Source organism: Ictalurus furcatus, chromosome 7, assembly GCF_023375685.1.
Source record: "Ictalurus furcatus strain D&B chromosome 7, Billie_1.0, whole genome shotgun sequence".
NCBI lineage: Eukaryota > Metazoa > Chordata > Actinopteri > Siluriformes > Ictaluridae > Ictalurus > Ictalurus furcatus.
Window position 1 is genome coordinate 4856027 of NC_071261.1, and position 14772 is coordinate 4870798.

Here is a 14772-nt window from a genome sequence, read left to right on the forward strand (position 1 = left end):
CTTTTACTTTCATAATTGCCTGTGATTACTGTGTTTTCTGAAGGTTTTGGATCCTTTCAGATATAATATTCCTCACTGATGCCTGTGTTTTAATGCTGTGCGTCAGACTTTTGTCCTGTCTTCTTAAATTATCTGTTATAACTGCCAGATGTGATGCACTGCCTTGTTTAAATGAAGTTTGGAAACCGAGAGGTTCATGGCAAAATTGTAACTTATTTCCTTTGGTTCTTTACAAGCTATTTTTTCTTTTGATCTGCATTATGTTTTCCATTTTTATCTTGTTACAAGGCACAGCACATTATGTTGTAGATAAATTCTACCATAAAATGGTGTATGTTTTTATTTATTTATTTTAAATTTTGGGTCCAGGCTGCACAATATAGTAAAATTATAGCATTTTGTTCATTAACATATGCATGTATTGCAAGTTGACTGAGCAATCAAGCCCATGCTTCTGTAAGAAGTCGATGCAGTAATTGGCAAAGTATTGGCAAAACAATCTAACATTATTTGGGGTGTACTTACTGTATGTTATCTAGTAATAGGAGCATGGAATTGAATGCTCAGCTTTTTATTTATCGAGCTCATAGACAAGTGAATGAATTTATTGCCCTCAAACTACACTGTTTATCATGGATACAAAAGCATACAGTGACACCATATCAGTCAGTCAGCTCTTCATAAGTGTTGGTGGTTGTTCTGTCTTCTATGTATAAACAAAGTTGCATAAAACGTTAAATATCACATTAGGCATTTCATAAATTCTCCAGCATTGCTTTATAAAATAATTATGCAGTGCTTAGGAATGTGTCATAAAGGCACTATGCAGGTACTGAGTAAATATTGGCCCCGTTCTATGACTTATGTTCTAGGAATATTAAGGAATATGTTATTTTTGACCTCTCATTTCTCCTTCTTCTTCTTCTTCTTGATTTGTTCCACTACGTATTGAGTGGATTACAATGAGGAATTAAAGTTGGCATTGACTGTTCAGGGCTCACGGGCACATTAAATTAAGATCAGATGATATATAATTAATGTTTTCTTCATCCTTTTTAGCAGCATAAAGTAAGCATTAGTAATGATTTTAGACTGTGTTACTAGCTATCTGACTAAAGGTTATTCAGCCAACATCTAAATGATCAGCAGACCTATTTGTTTAAGGCTTAAATAAAAAAAAAAGAAGAAATTAGAACTAAATAGAAAGGATTTTTTTTTTTTTTTTAAATCTTCACTATTATAACCACAATTATTTTTTTCTCTTTTATAACCTGTCAAGCTTGATATCTCAGTCAGAAATAATGCTTTCTATTTTAGTTGGGCTCTTATTCCTGTCGATTCCGACTGACAAAAGAATCGGAAGCCGCTGACACACTTGGTCTTGACGTTCTAGTACTGTTTACGGAAATTTCACATCCAGTGAGATCACCTGAAGTAAAGACCGTCTCCAGATGCTGCATCAGTATACTGTATTGTAGATGTTATTTTGCTGAAGTAACAGAATGGCTTTTGTGCATGAAACACAGCCAGGATTGTTGCAGACAGTTTGACTCCAGTGGTAACATTTCTGAGCTTGCACAATGCAGTGTAAACGTGTAATCTTCGCAGCTGCAGACGATGGAAGGTAGGAAACGAGACAGCACCGTCTGACTGCCGCAGACTTGCACTGATGCTCATTGTGTGTAGGTGTTCTGTGTGCAATGTGAGGAAGAAAAGACTGTGTAGGCCGTGATATGTTTATTTTACCTTTTCTAATCCTGAGCTGGTTATGAGCTTACAACAACTTTTTAAGTCTGTGCTGTAAACTGATTTTAATATATAAGGTGATTAATATCAACCTTATATATACAACATAGGTTGATTTTTCTGGCGTTCTATGAAACATCATTTTCTTTTTTAAATGTATATATATATATATATATATATATATAATCTTCTCTTCAGCCGTCCTCGGCCCACTGCAGGGCGTAGGCCTCTGTTGAATACCGCCACCAACTACGATCCTGTGCCCTTTGTTGCCAATTGATTCCAGCGAACTTTCTGATGTCATCAGCCCACCTGGCCTTAGGTCGTCTTCTTGGGCGTTTGACTTCCAGTGGAGTCCAATTTAGGACTGCAGACGTCCATTTTTGGTCTTTCATTCTTGCTACGTGTCCTGCCCAGTTCCACTTGAATGTTTTCACCCTTTTGATTATGTCCATTACTTTGGTTTGACTTCGCACCCACACATTAGTCTTGTGGTCTAATAGCGATATGTTAAGCATGCGGAGTTCCATGCTTCGTTGAGTGACCCTTAATTTTTGAATTATTTTAGTATTTGAGGTCCAGGTTTCACATGAATATGTAAGAGCAGGGAGAACACAATGATCAAACACTTTTCTTTTGAGACATAGAGGAAAGTTGTGTTTGAAGATGAAATTGAGGCGGCCAAAAGTTTGCCATCCTGATCTTGCCCTCCTGTTGACTTCGTCAAGGCCATTCAGGTCCATTGATATGTTTTGTCCTAGATATATGTAACTGTTTACTTGATCCAATAGTTTTCCCTGTATTTTAATTGGTATTGGTTGAACCCTATTGTTGAACATAACTTGGGTTTTTTGTAGGTTAATTTTTAGCCCTGATGATTTGCTTGCTTCATTTAAGTCTAGTAGTAGTTCTTCTGGGGTTTCTGAGAATAGAATTATGTCATCGGCAAAACGTAGGTTGGAGAGGTGGGAGCCATTGATCTTGATTCCTTTGTCCTCCCAGTCGAGTTTTTTGAAGATTTCTTCTAGGCAGGCCGAAAAAAGTTTGGGCGATATGGTATCTCCTTGGCGGACGCCTTCTTGTATTTTGATTTCCACTTTGTAATCATTTAACTGAATTGTAGCTTTTGCATTTTTATAGATTTCGAACAGGATTTTTATATAAACCGGATTGATCCCTTGGTTTTGTAGGGCCTGAAGTATTGAGCAAGTTTTGACAGTGTCAAAAGCTTTTTCATAGTCGACAAAAGCTAGACAAAGTGGTAGATTAAACTCATTGTGGCGCTCAATGACCTGTTGAAGGGCTTGTATGTGATCTAATGTACTAAAATTTTTCCTAAACCCAGCTTGTTCCTGTGGTTGTGCAAAATCTAGTGATGATTCAAGTCTTTTGTTGATGATTTTTGTGAAAATTTTGTAAATTATAGATAGAAGGCTTATTGGACAGTAATTTTTCAGGTCTTTAGCATCTCCTTTTTTGTGCAGTAGTATGACATCTGCGTTTTTCCATTGGTCAGGTATTGTATATTTGTTGAGACAGGTAGTAAAAAGTTTAGCAAGTATTTTAACTATGGGTTCTCCACCTGCTTTCAACATTTCAATTGAGATTTGATCAGGTCCTGCTGCTGTTCCATTCTTAGTTGTTTTAATAGCCCAATCAACTTCTTCTGCTAGTATGTCAGGGACCATTTCAAATGGATTGGGTAGGTCGGGTAATGGGGTATCATCATTATACATATCTGAATAGAATGATTTTATTCTATCCATCAACTGTTGTTTGGTTGTTGTGTGGGAGCCATCTTCCAGTTTCAGTGATGGTATGAGTTTTTTGGCAAATATGAGTCGTCTTTTCAGTTTTTTCAGGCTGAGATTTTCTTCTAGGGTTTTGGTGATTAATTGAGTATTAAAGTTCGAATGTCTGATTTGATGCATTTCCTGACTGTTTTGCACAGTTCCACATATTCGATTTTGTCAGTTATCCTGGATTGTTTCATTTCTCTTCGCTTGTTCATCATTTGTTTGGTTTTCATCTATATCCTTGGAGTTTTATTGCATTTTGTAGGTGGAGCCGTCTCATGTGCAGCATCTAACAGGTTTTGAGTGATGGCCTCATTCTGAGATGAAATGTCCATATCATTTAATTTTTGTAAAATTTCAAATCTATTGGATAGTTTTAGTTCATTCTTTGTGGTAGTTTATTCCTAGCTTAGCACGTACTAGACGATGGTCACTCCCTACATTGAATCGGTTGATAGGGCAGCAATCTTTAAAGATATCCTTTTTGTTTGAGAAGATATAGTCGATTTCACTTTTTCCTCCATTTGGGTTTTTCCAAGTCCATTTCATTATCGGTTTCTTTTTGAAGAATGAATTCATAATGTAGAGCTGCTCAGAAGCACAAAATTCGACTAGTCTGGTTCCTCGTTCATCTCTTGTTCCAAAACCATGTTGACCAGTAATTTTCGTCTCTCGATGATCGCCAATTCTCGCATTGAAATCTCCCATTATTATTTTGAAATGGTTTGTGGTATTATTGTGGTGCATACAAATATTTTCATAGAATCTTTCGACCGTTTCATCATCATGACTAATAGTTGGTGCATACACCTGCAGGATTTGCATTGTATATCTTTTGGTTAGCTGAACCGTGAGTTTTGATATTCGATCTGATATTCCTTCAAATGACACCACATTGTTATTTAGTCTTTTGTTTACTAGGAATCCTACTCCATTGGTTCTACCTGATGTGTTGCCTTTGTAGTAAAGGATATGACCACTTTTCAGCTTCAAAATTTCTTCATCTTTGTGCTGAATTTCACCCAAACCTATTATATCCCAATTGATGTTTTCAAGTTCAAGCATTAGTTCTTCGAGTCTGTCATTCGTTCTCATAGTTCTAATATTTAGCGTTCCTAGTTTCAGAGTCCGTAAGCAGCCTAAATGTACCCGGCGATTTTTAGCGCCCTCTGCCATTGAGCTTTTCTTCCCACTGCCGTAGGTAGGTGCTCGCTGGCCTCCGGGGAATAAGGGCCATGATTTCGTTTGTGTCAGCATACAACAGGAATGGACGTCAATTCGCCGCGCTTGTCCAATGCGTATTGGCAAATGGATCAGATTTAGTCTGGTGCTTCAGCTTTGACCTGTCTGCCTTGGGTGGCCCTTCTGGGAGTATATACTCCTGACAGCATAACTCTCAGCGTCATTAGCACACGCAAACCCTTCCGCCATCGATAAGGCACTGATCCGTTGGAAGGGATATATATATATATATATATATATATATATATATATATATATATATATATATATATATATATATATATATATATATAAAAACATGTATAAATAAATATAGAAAATATTTCTTAAAACTATAAAAAGTTAACATCATGACCCCGATCATGTTAAAGCAGTTGAGAGTGAGTATAAAAAGTTAAGCTACATATATTTCAGAATGTAATTCAGAAAATGATTATAGTTCAAGCACAAATATTTGTTTTTGATGTGATTCTTAATGCAGTATTTACTCAGAAGAGTTCAGACTTAACAATATGGGATAACTAGGGATGCACTGAAATTTCAGCTGCCGAAATTTTTTGGTTTTTGGCCAAAAATATGAGCCAAAAATATATACGGCCAACTTGTGCCAGAGAAACGGGTGCATACAAGTGATGAGGCACAAACTCCCTCACTTTCTGACATGTTTGACGAGATTCTACAGGAAAGCGCCCCGATCCATAGAGGTGCCACAACAAGCGCAGCTACGCTTTCCATTGCACGCAGGTATTTATCTGCCCCAAGAACCAGCACAGAGAGTGAGACACTATTCACTGCAGCATCTCATGTTCTTGATGAGAAGAGGAACCGTCTCTCCTGCCAAAAAGCTGAGCAACTGTTGTTCTTGAAGAGGAACCTGCCACTTTTGCTTAAATAGAAAGCAGTCCAATTTGCTATGTGTTTAGCAATTACATTGAAATTCGTGTAGCCCTGCAAAACTTTGTTCTTGACTTGAGGCTACATCTGTTGTTTACAGTTTGAGGTTGGTTTTAGTTCTATCGCTGCTGTTTTGCACGGTTGTTCTTCACAATAATCTTTAATTAATGTGGAAATACGTTTACGTAAACAGAATATTGGCCTAGTTCATTACTTGACTGCTGTTTTGCCTATCATAATAGTTTTCTAGAACTTTACATTATTTGGACAATTGTATAAAATAAATCTGTTCAATTTAGCTGTTACAGAACTGAATGAAGAATAACATAGTTAACGTTTATTGTTTTTGGTGTGTTAATTTCAATAAAAGTTTGATCATTTAACTGATTTATAGTTTTTCAATTCAGATTCATTAAATTCATGAAATGAAATAAAAAGTCTAATATTAATACAGTTATACAAAAAACTATTTTAAAATGGGTTTGTTTAAAAATCGGTTTCAGATTTTGGCCAAGTGCATCCTGAAATTTCGGTTTTGGTCCAGAATTTTCCATTCGGTGCATTACTAGTGATAACTGTGGTAACCGGATATGAATTTTCCCCATGTGTGGGTGTTCATGTTTATGCTGATTGCTGCCACTCAGTGCATTTACATGGACAACAATAATCCGATATGAACCCGATTAAGACGATACTCTGATTAAGAAACTAGCATGTAAACAGAGATTATTGATGACCTAATCCGATTAAAGTCATACTTGAAGTAAACACAAATGGAATTAAGACGTGTGGAGTATTCCTGTTTTAGTCGCATTATGGACGTGCGTTACAGACATGTACACACCTTAATCACACTATTAACGTCGTGTGAGAGTTTTCACCGCATTGTGCGACAGGACACGTACACACACGGCAGTGCTCAACCGTTTGATGCCAAACAAGAGAGCACGGCTGCGTCCCAAACCGTATACTTACCTACTACAGTATATAGTAGGTGTAATACATGTATATCAGCTACTATATAGTAGGTAAGTACGCGGTTTGGGACGCAGCCCACGGCTTCAAGCAGTCGTCTATTAGCATGTACAGCACGACAAATAATTAATTTCACTTGAAGCTTTCGTCAAATTAAAACTGAAACACCCAAAACTGTATAAGGTACCATAACGAAGACGAACTGTATGTCGATACGTGAAATTCTGGAGGGAACGTCGGACGGCGTGGCATGGGGATGTAATGACGTGTGCCGTTAATCCATCTATGTTCTGTAACACGTAAAACCTGAACATGAAAGGAATATTCTAAAAGCGACTCATGTAAACACCTTAATCACAATAATGTCTTATTCAGATTAAGGCCAATAATTAGATTACTGCTGTCCATGTAAATGTAGTCAATGTCTCCTCCAGTTGCCGTTATCTTTTACTTGTTATAGTAACTGAGATTTTTGCATTATAAATGATATAAAAATACATTTCAAATTGTATTTTAAAATTCCTTGATATTTACCAGCACAAGTTTTCATAAGGTAGTTCAAATCTGGAGGAAAAAAAAGTTATCATTCGATTATTTGTCAACACACAAGGGAAGAAAATAGTCCATGCAAATTCTGAACCCATTTTGTCCGACAAACTATTAATCTATTTTTGTCACACAATCTCCTTTGTTTCAGGTTCACATACACTCTGGGAGAAGGAATGTGGCTGCCGCTGAGCAAAAGCTTTGTCATTCCACCGGCTGAGCTGGCCATCAACCCCTCTGCCAAGTGTAAGACAGATATGACTGTCATGGAAGACGCCGTAGATGTTAGGTGGGCAATTTTTCCACTTTATTAACTTACTACAGAAGTAGAACAGGACACTATGAAGCAGAATTTTAAGCCTCTTACTCTGTCGTATACTTAGAAATGCTATAGTGCTATTACTGAGCAAGGCTTTATTATTATTATTATTATTTTTTTTTTTTTTTTGCTTTTAGAGCAGTGCATTTGCAATTTTGATAATACCCCTTATACACTGTACGGCCAAAAGTATGTGGACATAACACTGTGTGTGTATGTGTCATACACATGACCATAACACTATGTGCTTTTTGAACATCCAATTCCAGATTTATTCCCCCTTTGCTGTTATAATAATTCACTCTTCTGGAGAGGCTTTTTATTGTTTTTGGAGCGTGGCTGTGAGGATTTGTGCTCATTCAGCCACAAGAGCATTAGTGATGTCAGGCACTGATGTTAGGCGAGGAGGCCGGGTGCACAGTCAGCGTTCGAATTCATCCCAGAGTTGTTCAGTGGGGTTGAGTTCAGGGCTCTGTGCAGGCCACTCGAGTTCTTTCACACCAGCCTATGTAAACCATGTCTTCATCCTATTGTTTGTGCTCAGATCTCAGCATGTCTGGCAGACAACTCAAAATGGATGGCAGCTCATGAGCTGAAACTTAATCCCAGCAAAACTGAACTACTGTTCATCCCAGGTGATTCATCACCATGTCAGGATCTTGGGATCTCCCTGGACAACTCTCTGATCCCACCTTCAGTTATTGCACACGACCTTGGGGTAACCATGGACAATCAACTGTCCTCTCACATTGCTAATCTGACACACTCATGTCGTTTTTTCCTTTACAATATCAGAAGGATTCGTCCATTTCTATCCATACAGGCCACTCAGGTGCTGGTTCAGTCTCTTGTCATTTCGAGACTGTTCTACTGCAACTCACTCCTGGCAGGTCTTCCTCTGAGTGCCATTTGTCCTCTGCAACTGATCCAGAGTGCAGCTGTTTGACTTGTTTTCAACCTTCTTAAGTTCTCCCACACCAACCCATTGCTACGCTCCCTCCAATGGCTTCCTGTAGCTGTCTGCATCAGATTTAAAACACTGATGCTTGCCAACAAAGCCAAAAATGGACCAGCACCCACTTACCTCAAATCACTTATCACACCCCACACTGCACCACGCTCCCTCTGATCCTCTAGCACCGCTCGACTGGTGCCACCATCTCTCAGGGTACAAGGAAGGCATGCAATAAGACTCTTCTCTGTTCTGGCACTTAGATGGTAGAATGAACCCCTAGATGTCCGAACAGCTGAGTCACTGGTAGTCTTCAAATGACGTCTAAAGACCTTCCTCTTCCTAAAGTACTTGAATTAGAACTTTTCATTAAAAAAAAGAAAAAAAGTTGTCCGTGTTCTTACTATTTTTCCTCCCAACAGAGTTCTAATATTGATGGTATTCTTACTTTTGTAAGTCACTCTCGATAAGGGCGTCTACCAAATGCCATAAATGTCGATGTTCATGCACCTCTCTTTGTGTACAATTGTGTGCTTCCAACTTTGTGGCAGAAGTTTGGAGAAGGGCCCACATAGGGGTGTGATAGTCAGGTGTCCACAAACTTTTGCCCATATAGTGTACCTTATCCAGGAAATCGATGTTCGAAACCCCAGTTCACATGCTTGTAGAGACTCCTTAGTCTTTTCTGCATGCACTGTCAAGAATTTCACACTGATAAACAATATAATTTATTCCAAATTTTCAAAGGCAGGTGATTTTTATTTTCCTTTTTTTCCCCCTATTTGTCAAAACAATACAGGCGTAATGTTTGTAACTTTTTTCATTTTATTTGTATTAGAGTAGTTGAACCAGGACTTGGTCCACTGTGCATAAAATGTCTCCCAATTCTGACTTACCGCAGCTTTGTTCTTTCTGTGCTCTTAACCGTATTAAATATGATGTAATGATCTTATTAATGCGAAATGATCCATCTATTAATTCTGTTATTTTACGTATTGATTAATGACTAATGCAAATCAGAGCTCATTCATGTATTTCCAGATGTGACCATTCAAAAATTATTATTTATAGCACTCACTATATACTGTATCACTCAGATGAAACACTTCATTGTCTGTGTATTGCAAATACCTAATCTGATATTTTGCAAAGGACCACAAATGAGCACTCTTGTTCTAATTAATGCTACAGTGTGTTTTTGTAAGGCCACAGTGATCAGGACTCTTAGGGAGAAATCCTATGGTCTTCTACTGCAGGTTTTACCTAATAGTAACTGAGGGAACATAGGACCATTTAAGTTAATCGAAAATCAATTAGAGAAGCAAAATACACACCGCCAAGTAATGACTAAAACCTGTATTGATATTTTTCATACTGTTCACAGACTTCAGGGGATTGTGGAAAAATTCTGAATGTATGATACTATAACCAAATGACTAGCTTTCGTCTTAATTGACTTTCCCAGATGAAGCTCCAAGTTTTTTTGGATTGCATTCTGAATTGCATCTTGTTGAATTTTGACATTAGAACACATGGCACTATTTACTTTGGAATGTGACTGTGACAGTGCAATAAACTAATTCAGAATAAAAAAATAAAAAATACACATTATATATATATATATATATATATATATATATATATATATATATATATATATATATATAAATAGGCCAGTAGTGGATGCTTTAAAAAAAAATTACCTTTTGGGGGATCAAAAAGTACATATATTCTTATGATTAGCCTTATAGGGAATAAATACAGTAGTAATTGCTGTGAAAAGTTCCTCTTAATGGACATTTGTGGCTGTAGTGCAGGTGGTCATGTGACATTGATGCAGTGGCTGCTGGGAACTGTATTCAGAGTTCCTTCTCTGATTCATGACTATGTATGTATGTATGCGTGTGTGTGTGTGCGTGTGTGACAAGCAAACATTTGATCCACATTTGAAACAGTGCCTATTAATAAAGGTGATACACTCTATCAAGTGACACATAAAATTGACATTGTGTAGTAATTTTCACAATTTAAATTAACAAAAAAATCTGATCAGTCACATGGAGAAAGTAAGTACACCCCTACATTTATCACACCTTCAAATTCATAAAATTAGAATCAGGTGTTGAAGATTGGATGCCAGTGATCAGAACCTGCTTAGGGAGTGCAGGTGGAACCTGTCTTATTTATGCCCCTCTCATATCTAGTGTCTGGTGTTCCCAGATGTCATCATGCCAAGGTCTAAAGAGTTATGTAAGGCCTTCAGAATACAGGTTGTGGATGCTTGAGTCTGGCAATGGATTTAAAAAGTTCGCCAAATTATTTGAAATGCATAATTTCACTGTAATTCAGCCCAAGAGCAGACCCTCTGATGCAAAAAGAAGTCTCCAAGAACCCCAAAATTTCATCACAGGATCTGCTAGTAAGTCTTGCAACTGCTGCTGTCAAAGTGCACGCTTCTACAATCAATTTCTAAAAAAGCCTTTGCTGTCTAAAAAGAACTTTAGAGCAAGACTACAGTTTTCCAATGAGCATATAACCAAAGACCAGGCCTTTTGGAATAATGTGCTCTGGACAGACGAATCAAAGATAGAGTTGTTTGGCCACGGTAACAGCAGACATGTTTGCCGCAGACCAAAGACAGCTTTTCAGGAGAAGCACCTCATACCAACTGTGAAGGATGGTGGTGGAAATGTTATGGTTTGGGCTGTTTCGCTGCCTCAGGGACTGGACAGCTTGCATTCATTGATTCAGCTATGAATTCTGCATCATATCAAAGAGTCCTTGAAAATAATATGAGGCCATCTGTCCAAAAGTTGAAGTCGAACCGAAAATGGACCTTTCAACAGGATAATGATCCTCAACACACTAGCAAAGGAATGTCTCAAAAAGAAGAAATGGAGGGTTATGGAATGGCCTAGTCAAAGCCTGGATTTGAATCCCACTCAAATGTTGTGAACTGGCAGTACATGCAAGAAAACCAAAAATTCCAGCAAGCCGATGTCAGAGACTGGTGGACAATTATGCAAAATGCCTACAAGAAGTTATTTCTGCAAAATGGGCAGTACTAGCTTCTGAGGCCAAGGGTGTACTTACTTTTCACATCTATTAATATTTCTGTTGAATAAATGATTGAAAAAGAAAATTTTCCTTGTGGGTTTTCTTTAAGTATATCAACTTTATTAATAGGCACTGTTTCAAAGATCATCAAATGTTTGCTTGTCCAAATATATCAAAAAAGCCAACACTTTCCATGGGGTGTACTTATGTTTTTTCACATGACTATATATACATTTTTTCAGAGATCCTTTAAGAACGCCTTTGACTAAAGAAGAACGTTGAGAATGTTGAAATCATTCTCATGGCTGGATCGGGAAGCTGTCAGACGGTTGCGATGGACTTTAACAGGGAATCACATCACACAGATTATCACCAAACTTATTAACAAATTGACTGGAAGTGTTGCGGACCATCCGAGAAGTGGACGTCCATGAACATCCACTGATGAAGGCACAACTAATGTGCTGACAAACCCTAGTCCCTTATTTATGGAGATTTTTGGGACACCCTGTATAACCAAGAGTGTTTGTATACAAAAATAGCTCACTTTTCCTATCCTGGATATGCCACATACACACAAATTCCAAGTAAATCTGTGTGTACTATGGTAGCTCTAAATCAGAGCTAGGTGGACTAGAATGTCTCCTCAGATTTAGGGCTGCAGATGACATTCCTCTGGATTTCAGAACATTGCTCATGCAGAGTGACTGGCGTCCCAATGGTAAATTTGACAGAACAGGCGCTGGAGTGATATGCCCTAAGCCATACTGAGGTGCAGTTGAGTGAAAATTGCCTCACTGCTGGGTGGTTTGAGTTCACTAGAATGTCTCGTGTTAATTCACACAGCCCTCCCATGTTGTGCTGAAACTTGGTTACACACAGCAGGCACTGAATGAATAGTTTATAAAGATTTGGTCTCTGATTTGCTGTACAGTGTCTGAGTGGAGTCTGCTGCACTGGTATAAATGAAAATCCTGACTGTTTGGCTATTTGCAATCATTCATTATATTCAAATAAATGTTTTTTTTTTTGTTTTTTTTTTAAATAATTGAAAATTGAATGCATGTACAAGTACTTGCTTAATGTATAGCCATAAAAGGCAACCAGAGAGATGCAAGTGTAGGTTTTATTAACATAAACCAAGGCAAAAAAAAAAAAAAAAGGCAGAAGTATAAGGCAATATTCAGATTCAGAAACGGGCAGATAGTTAGGTGATCAGTAAACAGGCACGGACAAGGTTACACTAAAAGGGGAATAGAGAAACAAATCAGTAATCAAACCAGCAAACCAAAACCTGCTTAGTATGAGGGCTTGGTGGTAGGCTATGGTGGCCATACTTCTATGCAAAGCATTCTTCTCCAGTTCAAGTGCGTAGACATCTAAGATGTGTCAGTCCCCTCCGAAACTATAGGAATGGCAAAGCCAATTCTTTTTTGTTTTTGCTGTAGACTTGGGTTTGAGACCTGAATATGAGAAGAGAGTTTAGAATTTCAGCTTTTATTTGCTGATATTTATGTGTAAATGTGTTAATCGACATAGAACATGGCACAGTTTGTATCGGACCACCCAATTTGTAGGCAAGCAAAAAATATTGAATAAATAGCTTTGATCATCCACTCTACTCTATGACCTGTGAAGACTGCATTTGTTGTTAAAAAGGATAAGACAACATGAAGATCAGAGAGCCGTCTATGGGAGGAAAGCAAGCCATTTTGAAGCTGAGAACAGAGGGAAAATCTATCAGAGGCATTGCACAAACATTGGGCATAGCCAATACAACAATTTGGAATGTCCTGAAAAAGAATGAAACCATTAGTGTACTGAGCAACAGACATAGAATGGAAAACAAGGAAAACAATAACAGCTGATGACAAACATTGGGAGCACTGTGAAGAAAAACCCAAACCAACAGTCAATGACCACCAACAACCTCTGAAGGGCTGAAGGTATCACAATCCAACGTTCGAAGAAGACAGACATATAGCAGCCATACCACAAGATGCAAACCACTCATCAGCAGTAAGAATCGGAAAACCTGATTGTAGTTTGAAAAGAAATACAGAGGTGAGACACAAAAGTTCTGAAACCAAGATTAACCTCTACCAACATTTGGAGAAAGAAAGGATCTGATCATGATCCAAAACATACATGCTCATCTGTGAAACATGGTGGAGGTAGTGTCATGGCTTGGGCTTGCATCATTTTTATTGATGATGTAACTCATGATGGTAGCAGAAGAATGAATTCAGAAGCTTACGGGAACATTTTGTCTGCCAATTTACAGAGAACTGCATCCAAATTAATCGGGAGGAACTTAATCATGCAGCAAGACAGTAACCCAAAACACAATGCCAACTCAACAAAGGACTTCGTCAGGAGCAAAAAAAAGTGGAAGATTTTAGACTGGCCAAGACAATCACCAGACTTTAACCCAATTGAGCAGCATTTTCATTCCTGAAGAGGAGACTGAAGTGAGAAATCCCCCAAAACAACCAACAACTGAAAGAGGCCATGTTAAAAACCTGAAAAGCATCTCAAAAGAAGAAACCAACAAGTTGGTGATTTCAGTGAGTTACAGGCTTGATGAAGTTATTGCAAACAAGGTATATGCAACTCAATATGTAAAGTGTTATTTAATTTAATTTACTTCACTTATCCAGGGTTTGGGAGTTCGATTCCCACCGTGGCCCTGTGTGTGCAGAGTTTGCATGTTCTCCCCGTGCTGCGGGGGTTTCCTCCGGGTACTCCGGTTTCCTCCCCCAGTCCAAAGACATGCATGGTAGGCTGATTGATTGGCATGTCCAAAGTGTCCGTAGTGTATGAATGGGTGTGTGAATATGTATGTGATTGTGCCCTGTGATGGATTGGCACCCTGTCCAGGGTGTACCCCGCCGTGTGCCCCATGCTCCCTGGGATAGACTCCAGGTTCCCCGTGACCCTGAAGAAGGATAAGAAGATGGATGGATGGATGATACAAAGGGTTCTATTATTTATGTTGTTTAACACATCTAGATGTAAATATCAGGAAATAAAAGCTGAAATCCTAAACTCTCGTCTCATGTAAATCTTTTGATCTCAAACCCAAATGTCTTTGTTGCATAGCACAAATAAAATGAATTGGCCTTGTCATTCCAATAGTTTCAGAGGGGACTGTATGTGTTGTGTCCAATCCAGAGCTGTATTATTACCATTTAAACAACCTTAAAATTCATATTATGCGTGTTAACACTGGATTTGCGTCAGGA

At 38.2% G+C, this 14772-nt stretch overlaps 1 protein-coding gene across 1 annotated transcript in view; it reads left to right on the forward strand.

The window, feature by feature from the left end:
- The window catches only part of LOC128610658 (astrotactin-1-like), a 175726-nt gene that overhangs the window by 49833 nt on the left and 111121 nt on the right, over positions 1–14772 (forward strand). The window contains exon 6 of the mRNA XM_053630075.1: positions 7351–7488. Coding sequence (XP_053486050.1) covers positions 7351–7488 — 138 coding nt within the window. The remainder of the gene's footprint in view (positions 1–7350; positions 7489–14772) is intronic.